Source organism: Syzygium oleosum, unplaced genomic scaffold, assembly GCF_021117445.2.
Source record: "Syzygium oleosum isolate NSW1041296 unplaced genomic scaffold, Sole_v2.1 Sole_v2.18, whole genome shotgun sequence".
Lineage (NCBI taxonomy): Eukaryota > Viridiplantae > Streptophyta > Magnoliopsida > Myrtales > Myrtaceae > Syzygium > Syzygium oleosum.
The window spans coordinates 8,416,725-8,441,037 of NW_026607502.1; the positions used below are offsets into that span (position 1 = coordinate 8,416,725).

Here is a 24,313-nt window from a genome sequence, read left to right on the forward strand (position 1 = left end):
CTTTTCATATGCCGCGTATTATGACATTGTACTATCGTCATGTTTCTAGTGATAACTTCTAACCCGACATGCTTGAACCCGATATAGAGCTGGTAACTCCGAGGTTGATCACGTAAGTATAGGTACCGCACAGATATAGAGCTGGTAACTCCGAGCTGGTAACCAGATATAAAGGGACACTAGAAATTTGACTTTTATAGGTACCGCACAGATTTTCTCAACAATAGGAAAGCACTAAGGTTTCCGTACAGCATTAATGCAAACGACAGATCGGTGGCTCATCTTGGGAGAAGAAAGCCAACTCAGAGGGGCAAGTTCGCTTGCACAACATATATGAGAGAAAAATACTTTTCATTTGTTTTATAAACAGCATCCTTACAAAGATGAGAAACAACAGAACCCGGCAAATCTCCGAATGTTAAAACTTCCATCCACCAATTTTCTCCTTTTCTTTTTTTACAAAAGTCCGTAATATCAAAGCGGACAAACAAATATACAACACGAATCCTGACACTTCTGACTCGCACTAACCCATCTATCTCAAGTTAGATGAACTTCCTAATCCTCTTGCAATTGATAGCATACATCCTCACAGACAGCAAAGAATGGTAGTTGGTACAGAATTGCGTTCAGCTGGTAATTGATTGCGGAACAGAATTGCGTTCAACTAGCAATTGATTGAGGAACCCAGAGCCAGGCTACAGATGGGTCTACGGTCGTGGAGATATACATACAGCTGCACTTGACCCAAGATCTGCATAGGAATGTACCATGAGATTTCATCATCTTATTCAGAATATTATCAGATAGTAACAACTCAGATCAGCATCTCAGAAAAATAGTAAACACTATAAAATTTTTCCCCGTTTCAGCACAATACCCTTTGAAAAAGTGCCCCCAAAGAAGAAACTTCAGTCCTGAGCCAAACAAGAGACCTGGTGCCACTTCCAAACTGGGCTAGAAACTTTTTTTATTTTGGCAAGAAAATATCCCAGTTTTCTTAATAACGTTATTGAGAACACATTTTACATTGTTCTAAAACCATATTCAATTATTATTACTTCTTCAAAGGACACGCGGGCTACATGTTTCCATGGGGCAAGCACTCAAAATATCCAAAGCAGATCAACATTCATTTTCACATAATATGTGCATCACTTCTCCATTTTTGGGCTATTCATGGAAGCCAGCTGCTTTTTTTAGTACAAAAGCAGATTACACACAGTATAGGCTATGCCAATCTGAAACTTTTGTTGCAACCTCAACACCACCAGACACATAAGTATCACCAAATAACCTATCACAATAATAAAATAATGATGACAAATAATTGGGAATTCAATATGCAGAACTACAGAAACTTAAAAAAACTAACCTTCAAGGTTGAGCAGTAAATATCACAAACATATTGCAGTTGCTTGTTACTAACATTCCAAAGCATAAGTCTGCACCTGTAAAAGAAAACAATAAGGTTAGCTGATAAAGCAACCTAAACATGCAAAATACACTGATTCTCCTGCAAAGCGTAATTAACTTCTTTCAGCTCCAGCTACCAACAACTTACTCAAGTACATACTGAAATGCTGGTATCGTTATCAGCTTGATAAAGTAACCCAAGAGAAACGGATAAAAAATGGTGGGAATATCATGTGAAAACTACCAAGAGAACCAAGTTAATGTATAATGAGGACACACTTTATTACGGAGACATTTAAAGCAAGAGTGAAAGCTAATTTCAGCTCCAACAATGTTGGACCAAAAGAAACGAAAATATCCAAGAACTAACACCTTCAAAATAATATACACAGTCTTGATGATTATATGTGGCAACAACATTTGAAAAAGAGACGGATCAAAACTATTTGTGTGATTGGAGGTTTTTCCCTCATTAAGTTGGGAGTCTTTTTTAAGAGTTTGGAGTGCATTAGATTTTATTAAGTTTCCTTTTCCTATTTGGAATTAAATATTACATATTGAATTTTTATTGAATTAGGATATTAGGATGTTAAATTAACAATTTAAAAGCTTCCATTTTAAATTGAAGTAGGGTTTAGTAGTCTTTAAATACCACGCACTTGCTATGGATTGTTCGTAGTCCATTTAACTAATAAAGTTAGATTTTCAGCAACTATTTGATATTGGATCATCTGACGCAATTCTTCTCTTAAGTATGAAGCTTTCAAAAAAATGTAGGTGTGAAGCTTAGGAAGGTAATATTCTTCCAAAATCCTTTTACTTTCCAATAAAACCTTTTCCAACAGGATTCGTCATCAGTTACTCCATATAACCATCATAATTCAGCTTAAACCCTAACTTTATAGTTCACAGCCCAGAAACAATTTTTCTAGACCTGATTAACATCTTATCAGGTTGTCTTACATCAAGCCTTTATAAGGGATCTATGGAAAATTATCAGCAACGACCTGGGAGAACAACCAGGAGCTCAGAACCAGAAGTGATACAAATTCTAAAAAAGAAATCCCTTCTAGTACCATGGATGAATATTACTGTACAATTAACAGGATCAAACTACTATTACCCTCCTCTAGTTCTGTCCCAATCGCCACATACAAAAAAACTCCAATTAAGAACATACTGAAGGAGTTTTACTAAAAATAAAAGCTCGACAACAAACAAAACGACCGGCCTTGTTTTGTGAATAACTGTATACGCATAAGCAAACACAAATTAAGAAGAGATCTTTGTTCACCTCTGGCATGTTCTCATCAAGAAAACCAGATGAATTTAGATTCAAGCCATGAGAGCTATCATAATGGAGAATCCTCAACTTGCCTTCCTGAATTTTAGAGAAAGATATGTAAGTATAAAAGGAAAGCTTGTAAGCCTAGTCACATGATCATTCAGTCATCCTGGATCACATGCACTCACCTTCGTTCCATAAATGAGGCCACCTCCAACTGAAGGGTGAAAGCATGCAACATTGACTTCATCCTCCGCACTTGGAAGAACTCTCACAAGTTCCATGTCAGAAACTCTGTAGACCTGTGTAATGTAAATGAGTTAGAGAGAGAAATGCATAAAATAATGGCCGTACATAATAGCACTTCACATAAGATACACTTCTTTTAGAGTAACTTCCAGGTATATCCTGCCCTATACGAGCTAATGGATAACAAATTTATGATGGGGACGATACGAACAAAACAATCAAGATGGATAATAACCTGTGTGGAATGTACATAAAGATGATTGTGAAAAGCTGCTAATCAAGCAACACTCAACAGTTCATGTCATTAATTTTTAAGGAAATACAAGGCTAGTCCAACATTACATGCAACTAATACCAATAATATCAGTGCCACTGAGATTAGGTGATTTTTCAATTATACTTGGCTGAGTGGCAATAGCCACCGTCCATTTCTCAGAAGATAAATGGAGATTAAGAGTAAACACTTGTATATACGACCCCATTTCTCATGGCTCTATGGATTATTTTATCATCTTGCTCATCAACCAAACGAGGGCTTACTTCATAGATATGGATAAGTTTACGCCAGATTTACCACATACAAAATTAAACAAACACATCACTCCCATTTTGTATGAAATAAACTGTGTTGCAAGCAATCAAAGTCACTGAGCAGATATGTTTTCGATAATAAATGGCAACGCCAGGTAAAGCATATAAAATATAAAAAGATACTGGAAGCACAACTGGGGACATCATCCCTAGTGACATTACACTTCTTACTCCATATCTTTTTCCAGAAAAAAAAATTCTTGTTTCATCAGTTTCAATCATCCGTAGCTTTCCTTCAAAGTGTAATACGATTGCCTCTCATTCCTCAAGAATAACATATGATGTTCCACAATTCTATACAATGCAATGATAATTACTGAAGATATCACAAAGCACGTAGAGCAGACACACTGTTATTTGGCATAGTGCCAAGTGGAAGGATGACATATCCCATTAGAAATGACAGTCACTGACATGATTAAGCTGCAAAAGAAGACGCAGAAGTTGCAGGAAAGAGGCGAAAGAGTGTCCAAAGATGTATCTGAACCATCTTATTCAGGCTATGCATGCAAACAAGATATCTATCTTGACTTTGTTGGGAATCAAATCCTAGATTTTGGACTCTGAAATTTAATTACTCCAAAAAGAAACAGAAGTTTTGGTACCTTAGGTTGAATTGACAGTAAAAATCAAATTGAGAGGCAAAAAATCATGGGATATATGCTGAATGCATGAGATATTGACTTTGATTGGCCAAAACTGTAAGCTCATGTGATTTGTTAACAATAAAAGATGTTTATCTATAATCTATGACAGGGGGGAAGCAAAGTAACATCTTTACAAGCTGACACCACTAACACTAAGAGAGTGCATTTTTCAAGACAATTGCAAACAACGTAAATCACAGATGATACTCACGTATTGCCAACCCCCCCCCCCCCCCCAACTATATTCCTGCCTGTTTCAAAGATGATGAAACCGTAGAACATTTCAAATTATAGAGCAATCTAACTGGGTCAAATCTGGTTGCTGCTCTGAGTTTCCTCATCATGTCCTCATGCCAAATAACTACCAGATGAGCATTTCATTCTCGTATTTGTCCCAACAACATTAATCAAATTGGAATGATCACCCGCTTGAGGACTCATATGAAAGAAGAGATAATTTTGTTGCAGGGAAAAGGACGCAGCATCTCTCCCACATTTTGTTTCCCAGATTCCTCCATGCACACGTTTTATCATTTAGTTAGTTTCCGTTTATGATCCTATCTGGCAGTTGGGAGTCGAGCATTATTTCTTCTAGCATGCTCATGTAATTCAAAAAATGAATTAAAGAGGCGGAGAGGGCTCAAAGCAGATACATCAACTGGGTAGAATGGGGCCTAATAGATTTAATATACAAAGCAATCTTATGTTATATAGTTGCACATTCAATCTGATAAGATGATAGCAGGACAGAGCTCAGAGATACCAACTATAGGGAAAAAATAGGAATTTAGCTGCAACGGGATCAAATAGGCATGACCCAAATATATATCAATGGCTGAAAATTAATCAATAGCTGGAAATTAATTCAAGCCACAGAAAAAAAAATAATGGCATATTAAATCCTACAACAAAAATCGACAATTAAGGGATGAACTGAATCCAGAAAGACACCAGAAGCTCAAAACTGAATATGGAACAACAATAAACTTATACCTCCAAAATGGTGTAAATAGGCACCGTATTCTCTCCATCGATGACAATACTCTTAAGAAGTGAACTATGGCGACGGCCATAGGCAAGTAACAAGTGTTCAGACGTCGGAGAGAACTGCACAATCATGAATTAACTTGAGTCAATAGGCATTGACAAGATTTCGCAAACTTTACATACATTACTTGTTTAAAATGCTAGTGAAGAAGTGTGCCTAGAAAACAAAGAATCTGCCAATGAAAGAAACATATCCAAGCCTTGCCTATTCCTATGAAGACAGCGGATTAGAAGCCCCAAAGTTACTGTTTAGGTTGTTAGTAATTACATGACAAATGAATAGGAACAATGTTTCTGCACAAGCACATTGACAGAAAACTAACAAAACTTCGACGTCAAAAATTAAAACAAATGGCAAGAGTGATGTGAAAATACTTAACCTTAGATATTCAGGAAACTCAGATAGAATTTGAAGGGGATGGCATAAAATATTTTAGGAATAATCACAACAGTAATCGGACAATCTTGTGAAACTCAAAAAAGAGAAGATACTAACCTGAATGGAGGTTAAACAATGAGCAGCTCTTACTGGTCGTGAAGCAAGCACCATTCCAAATCTGGACAAGTGAAAAGCATATCAAATCCCATATCACTGGATAACAACAAGAATATGAAAAGGTACAAACATGTGCCACTGGCAACAGAATAAAGGCGAAAGATGAGAGCATTACGTTGCCTCCTCTAAGGAATAAATCCTAAGCTCATACATAATTTGATGAGCAGAAATTGGGTGTCTTGTTGGTGAGGTTGCCACTCCTGTGACATCCTGATTGACTTGGCTATGTAATCCGGGATCAGATTCCAAATGAGGCAGCACACATGCCACACAGGCAGCTAAAAATCTCCCACATGGAGAAAAATGGGCTCCCATTTCACTGCAACAAATGAAAAAGGAACTTAGCCAGCTGTAAAGGCAAGTGTACAACTGTACACGGGACTCTAAAAAATGCTTTAATTCTCAGGAACAAAAGATCCGCCTAGTAATAAGTGGTCATTACAAAGACCCAAGAGGTCTTAAGTTTACTTCCCACTTCCTACCTTCCAAATCCCTCCATTTGCCTCCAAACACCCCCCTCCTCCCCCCTCCTCCCCCCCCCCCCCCTCCCACAAAAAAAAAAAAGAGGGAAGAGCACAAAAGCTAGCTCATTGCCTACACTTGCTCTAACTGAAACCTAATAGCACTGTCTAGATCTGACTTATATGATATACCTGCAGAGAACTGCATGTGGAATAGTTAAGCGGCAACTTTCTAAATCAAGCTGTGCACAAGGATCTTTCACGTCATGTGGCCATATTCTAAGCTTCACAGTGCAGGGCAACTCTGTAGATGCTGCTGCAGCCAGTGACATTGCAAGTTCAGACCTGAGTTTACTAACAACAGATTGAGGATCGTTTTCATCTCGTGGTCCATCATTATTAAGTCCAGTCGCGTGCACCCCCCGGGACCCAGGAGAGCGATATCTAGACCCAGATCTTCCACCAAACCGTGATGGGTCCCTGCCATTCGGCATTGCTCCAGACGTGATTTGTGAAACACTTGCAACCTCACCAGAAGCAGATTGAGTTTCAATATCTCCAGGACTTGATTGACGTACAGTTCGTGGACCAGCTTGGGTCTGACCAACTAACCATCCGTGCAATAAAGGCAGCTCCCAAAATCTCGGGTCGCTGAAAGAGAAAAGTTGAGTATTCCTCTCTTCAGGTTGCACTTCCATATCCTCCACAGTATCCATTGCAGACTGACTTACTTCCGCTTCCATGGCACTTGAGAAAGCATTATTTCCTGTCTCTTCAGGCACGGAAGTAGAGTTGCCACTTTCAACTGGAGACAGAAGGAATTCATACTGCCCTGATGGGGTTGAATATGGCAAAAGGCGCACTGAAGAAGATGAATCTACCCTATGCTGTCCATTTAGACCAACATCCCCATCTATGCGCTGCAAAGGTACTCTTCCATCATCTCTAGCGAAGGAAGGCCACATCAATAATGGTAAAGGCATGAGAGGCAGTTCATCCGCCAACCTAGATCTTTCATGAGAATGAGCATCTGCAAAATATACAGTAGGAGGAGGGTAGTGCAAATAACCAGGAGAAGTTGCAAGAGTCATGGCTGAATCTGCCGAGTCAAGGTCATTGACCTGCAGATAAATAAAATGCTAACATCAGCAGAAGCTACAGTTGAAGGAAAAAAGTGCTAACGATATAGACTTCACCTCAGCTGTTAAAAGAAATGGAGCTGCATGTGGGTGGAAATGCACGGCTCTAAGAGATCGCAGTGTCCTCAGAACGATAGTTGGTGATGATGTCTCTCCTCTCCTATTGTAGTGCCATATGTACAACTAACAGAGAAATACAATGTCAAAGCCTCCAAAACTAATCCAAATTTAGCAATCCACAAGAATTCAAAGCAAAATCCCCACCTTGTGACCAGATGCAACAGCAAGAAGCTCTCCCCGAGCATGGAATGCAATTGATGCAATAGGACGGTCTGTAGAAAAGACAGCACAGAAAAAATATTCTTAACAAGTCCCAAAATCCACATAGTTTCTTAAGATATGTCAGGGAAGGGAAATCAGAACGACAATTACAAAAATTGCGCGATCCTATGCACTCTGCAGTATTTGCATCCCACAGGCGAACTTCATGATCCAGACTGCCACTTGCAAGGATCTCCGGAAACAGGGGATGGAATCTTACCTGCAAATTTGAGAATCTAATGAGATAAAGCTAAAATAGAGCACTAAATCATACTTAGCATATTCAAGGAGCCCTATAACAGAGACTCACCACCCACGGTGTCCTCCGATGACCCCTTAAAACCTTCAAGCAACTTCCTGTCTGAGAATCAATGAGTTTCACCGTATGATCTCCACTGCGATATAGAAAATAAAATCCAACTTGATAAATGGCATATGGCCAGCTCAAAGTCAAAATAAGACTCAACATTAACAGTACCATCATTATGCAAACATATAAGGATCTTCAACTCACTGTGTAGAAGCAAGTATTTTTCCATCAGGACTAAAGGCAGCTGCAATTGTTGATCTTGGAGGAGGCACAAGTGGACAATATTTGGCAGACAAATGCCGCAGTGACGCTGCCTCCACCCTGCCAAAATAATCATGCTCAAAACAGTCAATAAAACATTGGCAAAAAGGCAGTATGCCACAGATTCTCATTCATCATTAGAAAAAATTATCCCAGAACCCATGTTTCAAATAGAATCACATTATAAGTCCAAGAAAATACCATGATATGAGACCTTGTCTCACATCTCTCACTGCTTCACAACTTTGCTGGAATGGATAGGGCTGGCACTTTGAAGTTTCTCTCCACAATTTCTTCGATGAATGTTTTGATCGTGGAGAGACCTCTCTTTGCACTAGGAGTTTAAAGACATTGCTACCACTGGAAAATAAGAAATACATATAAGGCGATATGTGCAGCAATATAGCACGGAAAAGAAAAGAATGACTTGGTATAATCATAAGGATAGAGTTAGAAAATTAAGGCATAAAATGTACTTAATTACTCAGTAAGAAAAGCTTCCATGTCCGTGATCACCAAAGCCTGATCTATAATACTTGGGTAATTTCATTTGCTTAGTTGCCCGTCGCAGGGTTGCCTATAATGCTTTGAAGTCTTTTAGCAACTTACTCAGTTATTCCAAACACAAAAAACAGAGGGAGACTTGGAGAGAGTGATTATCTCTAACAATTTCCATTGATGAAATCATTATTTGATGTGAAAGAAAGGTTCATCTATAAACTAAGAGACATGTCAATACATCATTGCTAAGGACAATTATCATACTTAAACCACTGGGCCTTGACCATAAAATCTAGAAATTCTGTAACAATAATAGATGTACTTTTCTTCCTGACATAAATAAGGGTTTATTGCATTTGGAACCATCAAGTTTAGATTGATTGCCCTTTCTTCTTAAAATAAATGCTAAGAAATAATGAGAGACGAACTGATTCAAAGATTCAATTAAAATGCTTTCCATCATTTTCACCCAAACATGTACAAAGGAAAATACCTCTAACTTATCACCCAGAGTTGTAGAAGCACTTAAATTTGAAGCATGATGAGCAAATTACTTGCTAAAAATCACTTCTTTGTTTGAATGATCCACAAAATATAACTTTCAATCAAAATGCCTTCATCATTTTAACCCAAGCATGAATAATGAAAAATACCGAACTAATCACCCAGAGTTGTGGAAGCACTTAAATTCGAAGCATGACGAGCAAATTACTTGTTTATAATCACTAATCTGTTTGGATGATAAACAAAATCTATGTATCTATAATTATTACAAACTTGACTCCTAGAATTAGTAAGGATCAATAAATCATATTGTGTCTATTAATTATTACTTCTACTAGTAAAGGTCATTTATTACATTGTACCAATTAATTTAACACTCGCTATTTATTGTATTTTCAAATTTAACAAGATTCATTAGCAAGGGGGTCACTCCAAAATACTAATAACAGAAAGACATATCGCATCAAGCAAAACGTTAAAAAAAATTAATAAGTGAATAATATTAGCTCTATCCTTGTAGACTGAAATGGAAGACGAGAACCAACAAGAATTCCCTTTTTATTCGCATGGAATGTGTCTTGAGGAGGAATACTAACTCTCAATAACATCAAAAACCAAGGTCCAATCTTGGCAAAGGGCTGGTGGCTCTGTAAGAGGTAGCGGAAACTATTGACCATTTATTGCTACAATGTGGTTGGTCAAGAATGCTTCGGAATTTGGCTTGGTCGATCGTGGGCAATCAATGGGTCAATGCAAAGACCATGCAAGAAGAGCTGAGAGCTTGGTAAGATATATGCATAGACAGAGAAAAGAGAGAGAAGATTCAGATGATCCCTTTGGAGACTTCTGGCTGATTTGGAGGGAGAGACTCAAGATAATTTTTTTTAATTCGGAGAGTGATTTTGCAAAAGTAAAGGACTCTTGGCATTTTACTTAGGACATTTGGTATGAACACAGAGTGAGTCTTGATGTATATGCCATTCGAGACCAACTAGAATACTCTACGATACTGCAATTTGAAAATGGTTTGGCATCCCCTTGGTGTCTTTTAAATAAATTAAATACTTTAAAAAAATACTAGTTATAAAAAAAAATCAACAGATTACGAACCCCAAACACGAGAGCTTCAAAAGGGAATCCAGCCATGCACAAAAATAAAGGTCATTATCCTAATCTGTAATAATTAATCTAGGTTATAAGAAATGCTGATGAACAACTACATACTTACAAAATACATGCAAGCACGGTTGTAGAAATCCTAAGCTACAAGATACATACCATACAGGAGTCAATTGTTCTGCCAATTAGATGTCCACCGAATTGAAAAAGGTGAAAATGGGCTAGAATGCGTGATTCGATAGAATGGCAAGATTGTTTCAATGATCAGATTACCATATCCAACTGAGAAACACAAACCTATGAACTCAAGACTGACTTTGCAGAATTATAACCAAAAAAATCAGCGATAATGTCCCAAAAACTCAAAAGAAACAAATCTTCTGAAGAATTTGGATCAATTGAGAAGAGCCCTTCCTGCTCAACCCAGAAAATTTGGTAATGAAACCAAGCTACGGACCAAATCACACACGCAGATCCAATTCCTCACGCTCGAATCCTAACGGGTAGATTAAAGTTCACCCAGATCATACAAAGCCCACCAATCTCTCAGGAGCTCAACACGCACCGCATTTGAACAGTCGCCCATAGCCTCAACGGGCATCATCAAAATTCCAAAGCAGAAAACACACGCACGCCGCGAATTAAAACAAACCGAGCTCAATTTTCACCTCGGATGGCTCGCGGCGTGCCCAGAAACAGCCCGGGGCGCATGCGCCTGCCGCTGCTGCTGATTGCGCTGCGAAGAGCTCGAGGTCGAAGGATTATTGCCGTCTTCGGGCCGCGAGACACCCCTCATCATACCCCCCGAGCAGCCTCATGCATCCGAAATTCTCCCGCTCGGAAGCCCCCCACCCCAAAATCAAGCTCCCTCGCCGCCGCCGCGTCCGATCCTCTACCGGGCGGCGATCAGCAAGCTCCCCATTTCCGGGCCGCCTCGCTCGGGCTCGGCCGGTTTCCTCCCTCCGACACGATGATGCGACGCCGCCGCCGGCGGGATCCGCGCGGGATTCGGCGAGATTGCGGCGGGGGGAGGGGACGAAGCTGCTTGCCCTCTGCGCCTGCGGGCGACGGAGCCGATCGACGGAGAAGCGTAGAGGAAGGGGAAGAGGAAGAAGACGAAGGGATAGGGAAGGGAAGGAAACCCTAGAATCGGGAAAGAGAGAACTTCTTCAGGTCGTCAGTTTTTTTTCTCGAGTAACAGAACAAACATCGTTTCGGGAAAAAAAATGAAAAAAGAAAAAAGAAGAGGAAGAAAAGAAAAAGGGAAAATTCCAATTAAGGACCTCAAGTGAAATCCTTTTCTCAAAAGAGGATTCAAAATGAATATAGTATCAAATAAAGGTCTGAAGTGCCCAATCAGTCTTAAATAGGGGCTCGAAGTGCCCAATTAGTCTCAGATAAGGGTTTGGGTTCGCCGGCCGATCAAATTTCACCTAGTAGGTGAACATGGTTCTTGTTCTAAGAACTGAACGATAAATTTCATCTCTATTTTTTTTTCCTTTTTCTATTTTTTTTTCTTCTCTTCCCTCCGCCAGCCATAGCCGGGGTCGGCGGAGGTCGCCAACCTCAGGCGGAGGCCGCCCTCGCCGGCGTCGGGCGAGGGTGAGGGCTGCCCTCGCTAGATCTGGCGAGAGTCGCCCTCGCCCGCCCAACGCCGGCGAGGGCGACCCTCGCCAGATCCGGCGAGGGCAACCCTCGCCCTCGCCCACCCAGCCCAGTCGAGGGCCGCCCCTGCCGGCGTCAGGCGAGGGCGACCCACGCCCACCCAGCCCAGGCGAGGGCGGCCCTCGTCCGTTGCCGGTGAGGGCAGCCCTCGTCCGACGCCGGTGAGGGTGGCCTCCGCCTAAGGCCGGCAACCTCCGCCAGGCCCGGCTATGGCTGGCGGAGGAAAGAGAAGAAAAAAAAATAGAAACGAAATTTACTGTTCCGGTTGCCATAACAATAACCGTGCTCGCCGGCCGGTGAGATTTGACCAGCCGGCGAACCCAGGCCCTTACCTGAGATTAATTGGGCACTTCGGGCCCTTTTTAAGACTGATTGGGCACTTCATGCCCTTATTTGACACTATATTCACTTTGGGTCCTCTTTTGAGAATATGACCCCACCTGGGGTCCTTAATTGGAATTTTCCCAAAGAAGAATATTGGCTCGTGCCAAAAGAACAAAGGGCGTTGGAAGTGACGAAAACGCCCTCTTCCAAATTAATACTCGATTGAAATATAATAAAATAATATTCCGACCAAAAGAAAAAGGAAAAATGACACAAACAGTCCTCAAATTTTGGCCCAGTATGTAATATGGCTATTGAACTTTTAATTTGTTCAATGTGATCCATGAACTTTAAATTTGTTCAATGTCGTCCCTGAACTTTTGGTACTTATATAATTTAGTCCCGGAATTATATGAAAATGTTCAATGTAGTCTTTCAATTAATTCAGGAACTATATTAAATATGTACAAAAATTATAGGTACCACATTGAACAAATTAAAAATTTAGGAACCACACTGAATATTAAGCTAAACTTCAGGGACTATATTGAACATATAAAAAAAATGCAAGAATCACATTACACGTTGAGCAAAAAGTTCAGGAACTATTTGTATCATTATCCCAAAGAAGAACTAATAAATAGCATGAACTCTTTTTATTTGATTGAAGAATAGCACGATCCGTTCAGTTCGCGAAAAATGTGGCTTTTCTGGAAAATGTTTTTCAGTAAGTCATTTTCCAAGGAAATGACAATATTTTCCGGTGTTTGACTAAAAACTGAAAATGAGCTAGAAAAGATTTTCCACTATTTAGCATGAAAATTTTGATTTGATTTTTAAGGGAAAAATATCAAAAAATTCGAATTTTTAAATTATGTATGTTTAAAAAACATTTATATAAGAACGAATGTTTCATTAATCACGCAACCTGACCCCAAGCGCCGAAGGCTCGCACACAGCCTTTGCGGACTCGGGCTTGAGTGCTAGGGACTAGAGCTCAAGCATCGGGGACCCGAGCCTAGCCTTTATACACGCAGGCTTGGGTGTTTGGGCCTGGTCTTGATAGACTCAAGCATGGGCGCTGAGGGCCCAAGCTTGGGGCATTAGGGTCCCCAGCCCCGTCTCAATTGACCCTAGTTCAGTCTAGATGGATTCGTGCTCGGGCATCAGGGACCTAGTCCCGGCCTTGATGGACCCAGCTCCAATGTTGGATATTCAAAAACCAGCATTAGGATTCCCATGTTCAAACGTAGAATTTTGGGTCCAAAAGCCAATATCTAGTCATATTTTGAAAAATGTTTTCCAAATTTTTCAAAGAGGAAATCATTTTCCTTAATTTAAGCTTAGGTTCTCTGTTGATCAGACCTAAGCGAACCGAACATCGAAAAACGAGAAAAATATTTTTCGCGATAGGAACGAAGCATAAAATTCACTTACTTTGCATTCAAAAGTAAAAGTGGAAGTAAATCGAAAGTTGTAGAGTCACTGACCTTTATAATTCCGAATAAAAAGTGCGATTCCATAAGACAACTGAAATTTTCAATTAAAACAAAAGTCCGATTTATTTTCAATCATTTTCATGATTGACTTATCTATGGACCTTACAAATGAGAGAGTATGATTATAATTTTTCTCTCGACTTCTCTATTCCAATTAGACTCTCAATTGCTCCATTTTATTTTGTTTTCTCTCTCAACTTTTTTTCTTTCAGTTTTATTTAACCTTCTTAAACTGCATATTGTTAGATATCCCAAACATCCACGACATTAAACTTCGGTGCGCTAATTCATGACATAAAATTAATGAAATTCACCGTTGCTGATCAAGCTCGTGTGAAAAGCCAAGCAAGCTCGATTGAAATAATTTAAACATGAATACTTGGTCAAGTTATTATATTACTTATAATTTTAATTTTCTAAGAATTTGTTGAACTCCATCTCTAAGCTGAACTCAGAGGCAGCTTGCTTGTTTTCTTAGTTTATAGCTATACCCAACCAGTATTAGTTTTGAAAAAGAGATAATCCGGCGGCATCTTCTAACGTGACTACATTGTCATGACTTCACTCCAATCACTAGCTCTGTCTTCCGCATCCCCCCATATAACAACTTCCGGCGCGGCCAACTCCTATAGTGTGATGGCCGATGTGTACAGCCTGTAAAGTAAACCAAGGACTAGGGTTATCAAAAACTAAACCGAAACCCAAACCAAAACAAACCGAAAATTTTGGGTCTTTTCGATTTGGGTCTCATTCGGTTCGGGTAATAGATAAAGGATTTTGGGTAGTTTGCCGGTTTTGTTTAAGTTTTTTTTTTTAGTTTATCTCGAAACAACGCAGATCAAAACTAAACCAACTGGGGTCATTCGAAAACCCTAGAAAACCTTTAGAAAACATGAAATAGTTTGTGTCTTGACCATCAAATATATGTTGAATTCAAGTCATTCTATTCATGATTATGCAGTACGCTCGATTGGGGAAAAACTGCAGTCATTGATGCTCATGGCCACGGGCTATTCATGCTCACATTCTGCCTTATGAGCAAATTTATGCTACGTTTTGTAATTTAACTATACTCATATTTGACAAAATTGATGATACTTACGTTATATCCATTTTAGACATGAAAAGCTCAGTGAAGAAACGTTATGTTCATTCACGAGATAATTCATAATTTATGTTTCATCTCTAGTTCGTATTTTGTTTTACAGAATGTCCAAGAAAAATGGTTTGCATTAAACCAGCATTGCATGCTTTTGGCAAGATTTTGGGCATGTTTATCACTTGTCAAGTTGAAAAACATTATTAATTGGAGAATTACTCCTATAATATATGATAGAAGGCCAATAAAATAATGAACTCACGATTGCTTTACTAAACTTTACCTTTTGAGAAGAAAAAAAATCGAAAACCCAAACTGAACTAGATTTTTGGTTTGGGTCACAATTTGATTCGGTTCAAGCACTCACCCTAACGGCTCAAAATCCGAACCAGACTGAACCATTGACACCCCTACCGAGGATGGGTTTTTAGAGGTAGCTCACCCACAAAAAATCGCGACTCTTTGTCTTGGACACCCCTACCGAGGATGGTTCGGCATTTGGGGAAAGCCTTTGGCCAAATGCAAAGGCATTTAGCACAAAGGGCTTTAGGGAAATGTAAGACTATTTGGCAAACTGTAATTGAAAAGTGCTTTGGGAAAATGCAAGCTGTTTGGTAAATATATATTTGAAAAATCATTTGGTGTGACCAATTTAAGTTTTTCTAATTTTAATTGTTTAAAATTAAAGTAAAAAAATAATGATAGTAACTTTTATATTTTCGCGTCAAGAAAAATGTAATAGAAATATATTAACAAATTACAAAAAAAAGTCATTTCATTATAATACACATAATCACATGTCCCTAAGAATGAAATACATTATCTTTAAATATTACAAACATCCTTAACGACTTTGTAAACTCATAACTATTTCATTACGTAAACGTACCATGTCAGAAGATACATTATCATTTGAATCCCTCATCCCCTCATTTACATCATCATGATCAACTAAATATCCATAATCGGAATCCAATTATGCACTTTCAAAATCCGTATCGATCACGGCATTTCTTCATATATAATTGTGCAAAGCCATTGTCACTATGACAATTTGCACTTGCTTTTCATACAGATAACTTGGCATATTTGTCAAAATCTTTCACTTATTTTTTAATACACCAAAGGCTCGGTCAATTACTGAGCGCAGAGAGGAATTGGCACGATTGAACACTTCTCGATACCCCGTTGGTGTAGGACCTTGTCGAAACTATGGCAAATGATATCTAACATTTTTATATGGCTCCAAATAACTCGTGAGATTTCGATATCTAGCATCTACTAAATAATATTTACCTACACAAATATAATGAAAATTTAATCAACATATGCCACATAGATACATATGGATGTACCTAAACAATTAATTAACGAACTTGGAGGAGGATGAGGAAATTGTGCATCGTGTCTTCCAGTGGTTTCATAGAAGATACGGGTATCATGAGCTTGTCCCTCCCAACTGGCGCAAGCATAGATAAATTCCATGTTAAAATTACATACGGCTAACACATTTTGAGTCGTTGTTCCTTTTCGACCAATAAAACAAATTTGATTGTATGTGGGTACCATCGTTGGGATATGCGTACCATCCATAGCTTCAATTCAATCCTAAAAACAAAGAACGCAATATTACATGATTTACATTTAGTTTTTCCTTTATATTGTACAATTATAACTTACCTTAAAATATGGATAAAATTGTCGGTCTTTCTTAATCTTCTCTGGAACTTCCTTAAATTGCCGATCAGTTGGTTGGATCAAATCTTTTCCCATATCACATACTTTATCTAAAACTAAGCTAAAGTGTCTACTTATAGTTTTCCCAAAGCATTGAAAGCGCTCTTGTGCTAACCTATTACATATATCATGTCTCAAAATATGAAGAAACATACCAACGATTTCCACAACATCAGTATTCCTAGATCCTTGAAGATCACAGCGTGTTATCAAGTCATGTGTTAAATTATTAAATACATCCCTGTGCATTCTAAACATATGATAGCACCTTATCGTATGAACTTCTTCGCCAATCAACTCTCTTAACCATGCATAACCCGTATACGATGAGGTCATGCAAGGTTCTTTGCAAAAGTACATTGCTTGATAACCAATTGAAGCTACTCCGACTGAGACAAGATCCCAATATTCATTTTCCTCTTTTCCACGATTTTCCCTTTCAAGAGAACCATCCATAACTACTTAAAGTAACAAACATATAGAGAGGAAAATACCATCAAAAACCCCAAACTATGCCACATGTGACAAATTTACCCTGATTTTTTTTTGTGACACGAAAAACCCCAAACTATGCCACCTGTGACAAATTTACCCTGAACTTTTTTTTGTGACACGAAAAATCTCAAACTATGCCACTTGTGACACATTTACCCCACAATACATTTGTCCAAGGGCATTTTCGTCTTCCTTTTTTTTTCTTTTCTTCATCGGCGAGGGCTGCCCTCGCCCGAGGCCGGCGAGCATCGCCCTCGCCTGGGTGGGCGAGGTCAGCCCTCGCCGGAGAAGAAAAGAAAAAAAAAAGGAAAAAAATAGAAAAAGGAAAAAGACGAAAATGCCCATGGGCCAAAGTATTGTGGGGTAAATGTATCACAAGTGGCATAATTTGAGGTTTTTTGTGTGACATCCTGAATTTCAGCCCATTTTTGGGATTTATAAAACGGGTATTTCGTCGGTGCGTTTATAGTAAAAATCTCGGAGAACCGATCACCCCGGTTATTATTTTTAAATCTTGAGATTTCGCTAGAATCGCACTCGATCGAATTTGGCCGTTATTTAGACCTCGAACTTGGCGATCGATTTTCGGGAGTTTCGGGACGAAATAAATTGGACGGTGTCAATATTATCGTAGCCGGCGTTGAGATTGTCGGGAACAATGGAAAATGGGAGTTTTGACCTAGGGTGCGAATTTGGACTAGTAGACCCTCGCTATAGTTTGATTTAATTAATTCGGCCTTTGTCCCTTTTTATATGCGAGGCTTATTTTGGACCGATAGATCGCTTTCGGTTTTGAATTTGGGTCATCGGATCGCATTTAATATTTGAATCGTGACCGTTAAATCGATATTTAGTTTGAACCGTGTCGTTGGTTCGCGCTCGAGGATAAATATTAACTTTGTTCTCTCTTACTCTCTCTCTCTCTCCTCCGACATGCCCACGCCGCGCACGCCTCTCTCTCTCTCCTCATTGCGTCTACCGTCCCTCTTCTCTTTCTCTCTCCCTCCTTCTCTCTCCTTCTTTCTCCCCTCTTTTCCCTCGCCGCGCACGTCTTCCCCAGCAAACGTCCCCTCGGCCCACGCCCATGCGCACCCACCCCGACACACTTCTCTCTCTCTCTCTCTCTCTCTCTCTCTCTCTCTCTCTCTCTCTCTCTCTCTCTTCTTCCTTCTTCTTCTTTCTTCTTCCTTCTCGCTCTTCTTCTTCTTGATCTTCTTTCTTCCTCCCCGACGAGCTGCGTGTGGCCCCCTCCTCCTTGCGCCCGGCCAGTCGCCAATCGCGCTCGCCGGACCGACCTCCGTCGCTCGTCACCACCGCACACCATCCGACCGCCACCTCCGCCTAGCCGCCATGTTGCCCTTCCTCCTCCGAGCGCGCGAGCCTGGCTCGCCGCCGTGCTCGACGAGTCCCGGCCGCTATCCAGCCAGCCCCCCAAGATCGCCCGACGCTCGAGCGTCGCCGCCGCCGCCGAACGCCCCTGATCGCGCCACGCCTCGGCCACCTTCCTCTTCTTCTTCCTTCGTTCCCATCGTCGTCGGAACGCTGCCGCCCGCCTGCCCGTCGCTACCTCGTCCACCACCACCGCGTCCCACTTCGCCACCGACCACCGCCATGTCGCCCGAGCATCTCGGCTCGAGCCCTCACCGCCCAGCCTTCTCTCTCCTCGCCACCCCACTCCTGGGCCGACTCTCTTCTCTCCTCCGACTGGTCGTCGGAGAGCCGTCTCGCTTCGCTCGCGCCGCTGTCGCCGCCACCGCCACGCCGGAGCAAGCTCACGGCCACTCGACCAGCCATTGCCCGTGCCCGTGCCCGTGCCATTGCCCGTGCCCGTGCCCTTGCCCGCGCCCGTGCCCTTGCCCGCGCCCTCGTGCCCTTGCCCGCGACCGTGCCCGTGCCGCGCCTTGTGCCCGTGGCCGAGGCCATGCCCATGGCCGAGCGCCATGGCCGAGCCCCGCCCTGTCGCGCCCTTGCCCGTGCCGAGCGAGACACCTGTTCACCCGGCCATTTTAGGCTCGAGCCGATTTTCTCCGAGCCAAAACCAAGTAAGTGACATTCTAATCTCTATTTAGTACAATGGGTATTATTAGACTTGTTTAGAGATTAATTAGAATTAATTCAATGACTAAGTTAGAAAATGAATTAGTTGGTTAGAATATGATTAGTACTTGAATTAGGTGATAAGTGGTGGATTAAATTGTGATGATTGCGTGGCAAATTGTGACGTGCTAAATATCCGTATTGTCTTGGCGTGTGTGGGAAAGTTGACGTGTGATTGTGGCCGGCTTGAATGTCGGAATCGTGAGCTTGTGAATTGGAATTGGGATGATTGTTGGTGTATGTTTGTGGCTATTGTTGGTGGGTCAATGATTGGCTTATCGTGGCATTTGTGAGTGGAATTGATAGCTGAATGTGACTGACTTGAAGGTCGGGTTGGTGGAATATTGCGGTGAGCATACCTTGAGTTTGATTGGTATGACTTGTGAGAATGGCGAATTGTGTTGTGGTGCATGTGCATGAGAAAAGCCCGGATTGATCGGAGGGCTGCCAACCTGAGGCGTGGTTACGCGGGTGTGGCGAGAAAGGCATGACCTGACCCGAGGCGTAGGTTACGCGGGTCATTGGAAGGGGAAAAATGTCCCGAGGCGTGGTTACGCGGACCGAGCCCGGCTTGATCTAAGGGCCGAGCATCGAGGCGTGATAGCTGGCCGTGAGATTGGGCCCGAGGCGCGTGGCGCGGCGGTGTGAAAGGACACTGGGAGGTCGTGGAAAGTTGTTCAACCACGCATGCGAGTTGTGTGTGATTGAATTGATTGAACTGATTGGATTGGCTAATTGAATGTGTGATTGAATTGGTGTGATTGATTGAGTGCCAGTGTGGTTGGCGTTTGATTGATCGTGATATGTTATTGAGTTAGTATTATTGTCTTGTCGCGATTTGACTAACGTGCAGAGTTTACATGGGTTCGATGGTGAGGTAAGTATAAGGATGAGTTTTTATTATATATGTTATGGGGTAGATTGCATGTACGACTTGTGCAGGTACGCATTGGCCTACGTGGGGTTTAGGGTGTTGCTTATTGAGACTCGTTCTCACGGTTATTATATAACCATTTCGATTTGCAACCGTGAGTGATTGGAGACACTTTGCAAGGGTATCTCGGAGATCGAGGACGGGTCAAGTATATTGTATTTTGAGTCCCCTTTGTAGAGGAGTTAAGTTTGTAAACCTTTGTCCCTTTTGAGGAATGTGGTTCGTTGTTGTGGCCTAGCTTAGGAATTGTCCTTTGTTAGACGTCGTATGTATCGCAAGTGTGGGAATTACGAGTTATTGTTTTGTGCTATTGTTACCCCTTGTCATTATTAATTGTCCGGGTTGTTTCTATTTGTTTCGCGCGTGCTAATCTCGATGTTTGGGTTGGGTCGACGACGTGTACGGGACGTCGCATTCAATGATCGACCATCGCGGGATGATCGCGCGCTCGTAGGGTGCGGGCGTGACATCCCCGTTGATTTGGTATCGAGCAAGGTCGGCTCGAACCAAGATGGTCGAAGCTTGGAGTGATAAGGAGCGATGACTTTGGGGTAGCTAATTAGGGAGACTTGTTGGCCATGCGTTACCTAGGCGCTTGGTTGTGATTCTTTGAGTGATATTATGCACTAATACGTGAAATGCGGGTGCGACAGGACTTGAGGTTAGTGCACGATCATTGTTCTTTGTGATTGAGTGGTGTTGTGATTATTATCGCTTAGTGAATTGTTGTGATTCACGCTGGGAGGGCTTAGGCGGTATAGTTGGCCTAGGTCTTTAATTCCCGAGGGGAATTATAGCAGATAAGTGAGTGGTGTGACCCTGTGAGTTTGAGCAGTCGAGGTCGAGGTCGAGGTTGAGGTCAAGGTCCGGTCATGTAGGTCCGCATGGCCGGAGTTGAGAGGATCCCTGAGTGGATGGAATTACGAGGGTACTCGAAGAAGTTGGAATTTTAATGGGAAGGATGGAAATCAAGGTCAATGGCAAGTTAATGCAGTCAGACAGATGCAATAACTGGTTGAGAAATATTTGAAATTGAAACCTCTGAAGTTCGATGGTAAAGGTGACCTGAGGCTACATTGCTTTGGAGGTATTCGGGTGCATTTGGTGAGGAGAAAGTGACCCTGCTATATATCAACTTTAAGGAAATGTAAATGATTGGTAAGAGGGCCCCGAAGTGGGATATTTCATAGGGCATATTTCCAAGTGGGGTGTCGTTATCGAGGCCTTCAATGGGAGGTACTTTCGGAGAGCACGTGAGGACGGAAAATGACGAGTTTCTTCGGCTTCACTAAAATTGAATGTCGTCGATCAATACGAGGTAGAGTTGGTAAGGTTATTTAAGTACGCACCAAGGATAGTTAATGATCGTGTGGATAGGACAAGGAGGTTCAGGGATGGTGAAACCGAACCTCATGATCGAGTTGATGTTAATGAACTTAAGGGATTGTAATGAGTGTATGACAAGGCTTAAACGGTTGAAAGGGATATGAATGAGAGGGTTACCGTATAGGGATTGCGGTACACGCCGGCTAGGGACAATAAGAACTTAGGAAGAAGTCTATGACAGAGAATATGAGACTTGTCCCTCCGGTAAGGAAGAACTCTCGAAAGCTGAACTATTGCTCCAAACGCCACATGTAGGAATGGCCATTGCCAAGGTAGAGGTGGAGCATGTTGTGGATGTGGACGAGTAAGGTCACCAAGTGAGAAATTGTTGAACCGACGGGTTAGGTCACTAATGCAATCGCTGACCGCAGTGGGACATTAAGCGAGAGGCGGCCCGATTAATGTCAGTCGGCTAAGGACGTAAGGAAAAGTGTATGTTGTGGTGAGAAGGAAGTGAGTGATGTGCCTTGAAAGTCTAGATGCGTTATGAGATGGTATTAGGTACAATAGGAGATGATTTTGAAGTTATCGCTTGAGCGGTCAGGTAAGACTTATAATTAATTTTATAGTAGATAGGCGCAATCGGCTTAAGGATTTCTAAATTACTGACGATATTCTTGGACGAGTTTGGAAGGATGAGTTATGCTTGGAAATTTCGGATTTTATAAAGAACATGGGTGATTTGTTTTGGGAGACTGTTGGATTGAAATTGGATGGATTGAGCTTGTCTTTGAGGTGTATAAAGATAATTATTTTGTGGTTGACTAGTTGGTTGAGGAACCAAGGCTAAAGGACATAGCCGAGGTGTGTAATCTTCCGATGTCTTTCCTCGGGGATTCGGATTGTCACCGATCGAGAAGTGGAAATTGTAATCGAGTTAGCCATTGGGACGGAACCCATCTAGCGAGCACCCTTTTTGGATGTCGCTGTTAGAATTGAAGGAATTGGAGGTTCAAATGCAGGAGTTATTGGATAAAATTTTTATTTTCGTCCAGAGTGTGTCCCTATAGGAGCGCTAGTGTTGTTCGTGAGGAAAAAGGACCTGGTCCTTGAGGTTGTGCATCGACTATAAACGGTTGAATCGAGGTGACTATTAAGGATAAACGCCATTGCCAAGGGTAAATGACATGTTCGACCGAGTTATAAGGGACATCAATATTTTCTAAGATTGACTTGAGGACCGGTTTCTACCAATTGAGGATCAAGAAGGAGGACGTGCCAAGTCGGCATTTAGGACGAGGTATGGACGCTATGAGTTTACGGTGATGCCGTTTGGACTGACGAATGCCCCTGCAGCCTTTATGGATTTAATGAATCGGGTATTTAAGGAATTTCTGGATTAGTTTGTGATCGTGTTCATAGACGATATCTTGGTATACTCGCAGAGTCCCGCTAAGCATAAGTTACATTTGGAAAAGAGATCTATGGACTTTAAGGGAACACGCACTCTATTCTAAGTTTAATAAGTGCGAATTCTGGCTTCATTGAGTGGCGTTCTTAGGACATGCGATACTGGGGAAGGGATTGTAGTGGATTCGACAAAGATGGAAGCCGTCACAAATTGGCCGAGGCTGACGTCAGTAACCGAGGTTCGGAGCTTCTTGGGTCTAGCAGGCTATTATAGGCGCTTCATGGAAGGGTTTTCGGCACTAGCTACGCCGTTGGCACGGTTGTTAAAGAAGGAGACGAGGTTTGAATAGACGGATGAGTGCGAAAGGTGCTTCCAAGAATTGAAACAGAGGTTGACGACCGCGCCAGTGTTAGCGATCTCGTCAAGTCCGGGAGGAATTGAGAATCACAGTGATGCGTCGTTAGGAGGATTGGGATGCGTGCTAATGCAACACGGGAAAGTAGTGGTATATGCATCGCGTCAATTGAGACCGTATGAGCTGAACTATCCGATGCATGACTTGGGATTGACCGTAATTATATTTGTCCTTAAGATTTGGAGGCATTACTCGTGTAGGGAGAAATTTTAGATTTATACTGATTATCGAGTTTAAAGGTATCGGTTTTCTCAAAAAGAACTTAGCTGAGAGACGGCGTCCTTGGATGGAACTCCTTAAAGACTACGCGCGATATTTTATATCACCCCGGAAAGGCTAATAAGGTAGCGGATGCACTGAGTTGGAAATCGAGCGTTGCGCATATGATGGTCAAAGAATGGACCTTGTTGGAACGAGTCCGAGATTCAGAGTTTAAGTTTGAAGTGAGCCATGTTTTCAAGTCTACTTGTCGTATTGAGGATTGAACCGGAGATCCAAACTAAGACTAATGCTTTACGATCGACGGACCCAGAGATTCAAAAGATTCGAGTAAGGATGCCACAAAAGGAAATTGGATTTTCGGTATCCGAGGATGGAATGCGAAGTTCCGTAGACGGTTGAGTGTACCTGTGATGCCGAGCTTAAGGAGGGGATTTTGTCAAAAGCTCACCATAATAATTACGTATTTACCCGGGTAGCGCGAAAATGTATCGGGACCTATGGCGCATTATTGATGGAAGGCATGAAAGTAGATGTAGCCAAGCACGTGACCGAGTATTTAACATGCCAACAAGTGAAGGCACGGCATTGTAAGCCGGGTGGATTGTTGCAGTCATTGGAAATCACCGAATAGAAATGAGAGCATAACGCGATGGACTTTGTTATGAAACTACCAAGAAGCCAA

At 41.6% G+C, this 24,313-nt stretch overlaps 1 protein-coding gene across 1 annotated transcript; it reads right to left on the reverse strand.

Annotated features, from left to right (window-relative positions):
• Positions 1 to 334: 334 nt before the first annotated feature.
• LOC115689425 (uncharacterized) lies at positions 335 to 11,616 on the reverse strand. Its single transcript, XM_056319583.1, has 15 exons — positions 11,076 to 11,616; positions 8,485 to 8,643; positions 8,227 to 8,343; positions 8,023 to 8,107; positions 7,824 to 7,932; positions 7,656 to 7,723; positions 7,449 to 7,574; positions 6,445 to 7,373; positions 5,907 to 6,110; positions 5,732 to 5,792; positions 5,182 to 5,295; positions 2,890 to 3,003; positions 2,711 to 2,797; positions 1,376 to 1,451; positions 335 to 754 (listed from the first exon to the last, which is right to left on the reverse strand). Exons 1-14 carry the CDS (start codon positions 11,204 to 11,206, stop codon positions 1,425 to 1,427), a joined length of 2,331 nt encoding a protein of 776 aa, XP_056175558.1. The 5' UTR covers positions 11,207 to 11,616; the 3' UTR covers positions 335 to 754; positions 1,376 to 1,424.
• Between the last annotated feature and the right edge of the window lie 12,697 nt (positions 11,617 to 24,313).

What these genes read in the sequence shown, in the direction of transcription:
- LOC115689425 (XM_056319583.1), bottom strand. Translation starts at nt 11,206, where the DNA reads ATGATGAGGGGTGTCTCGCGGCCCGAAGACGGCAATAATCCTTCGACC. An exon ending in ATCGGAGGACACCGTGGGTG is followed by an intron (nt 7,933 to 8,022) that starts GTGAGTCTCTGT and finishes TCAAATTTGCAG; the next exon opens with GTAAGATTCCATCCCCTGTT. An exon ending in TTGATGAGAACATGCCAGAG is followed by an intron (nt 1,452 to 2,710) that starts GTGAACAAAGAT and finishes TTTCTTTTACAG; the next exon opens with GTGCAGACTTATGCTTTGGA.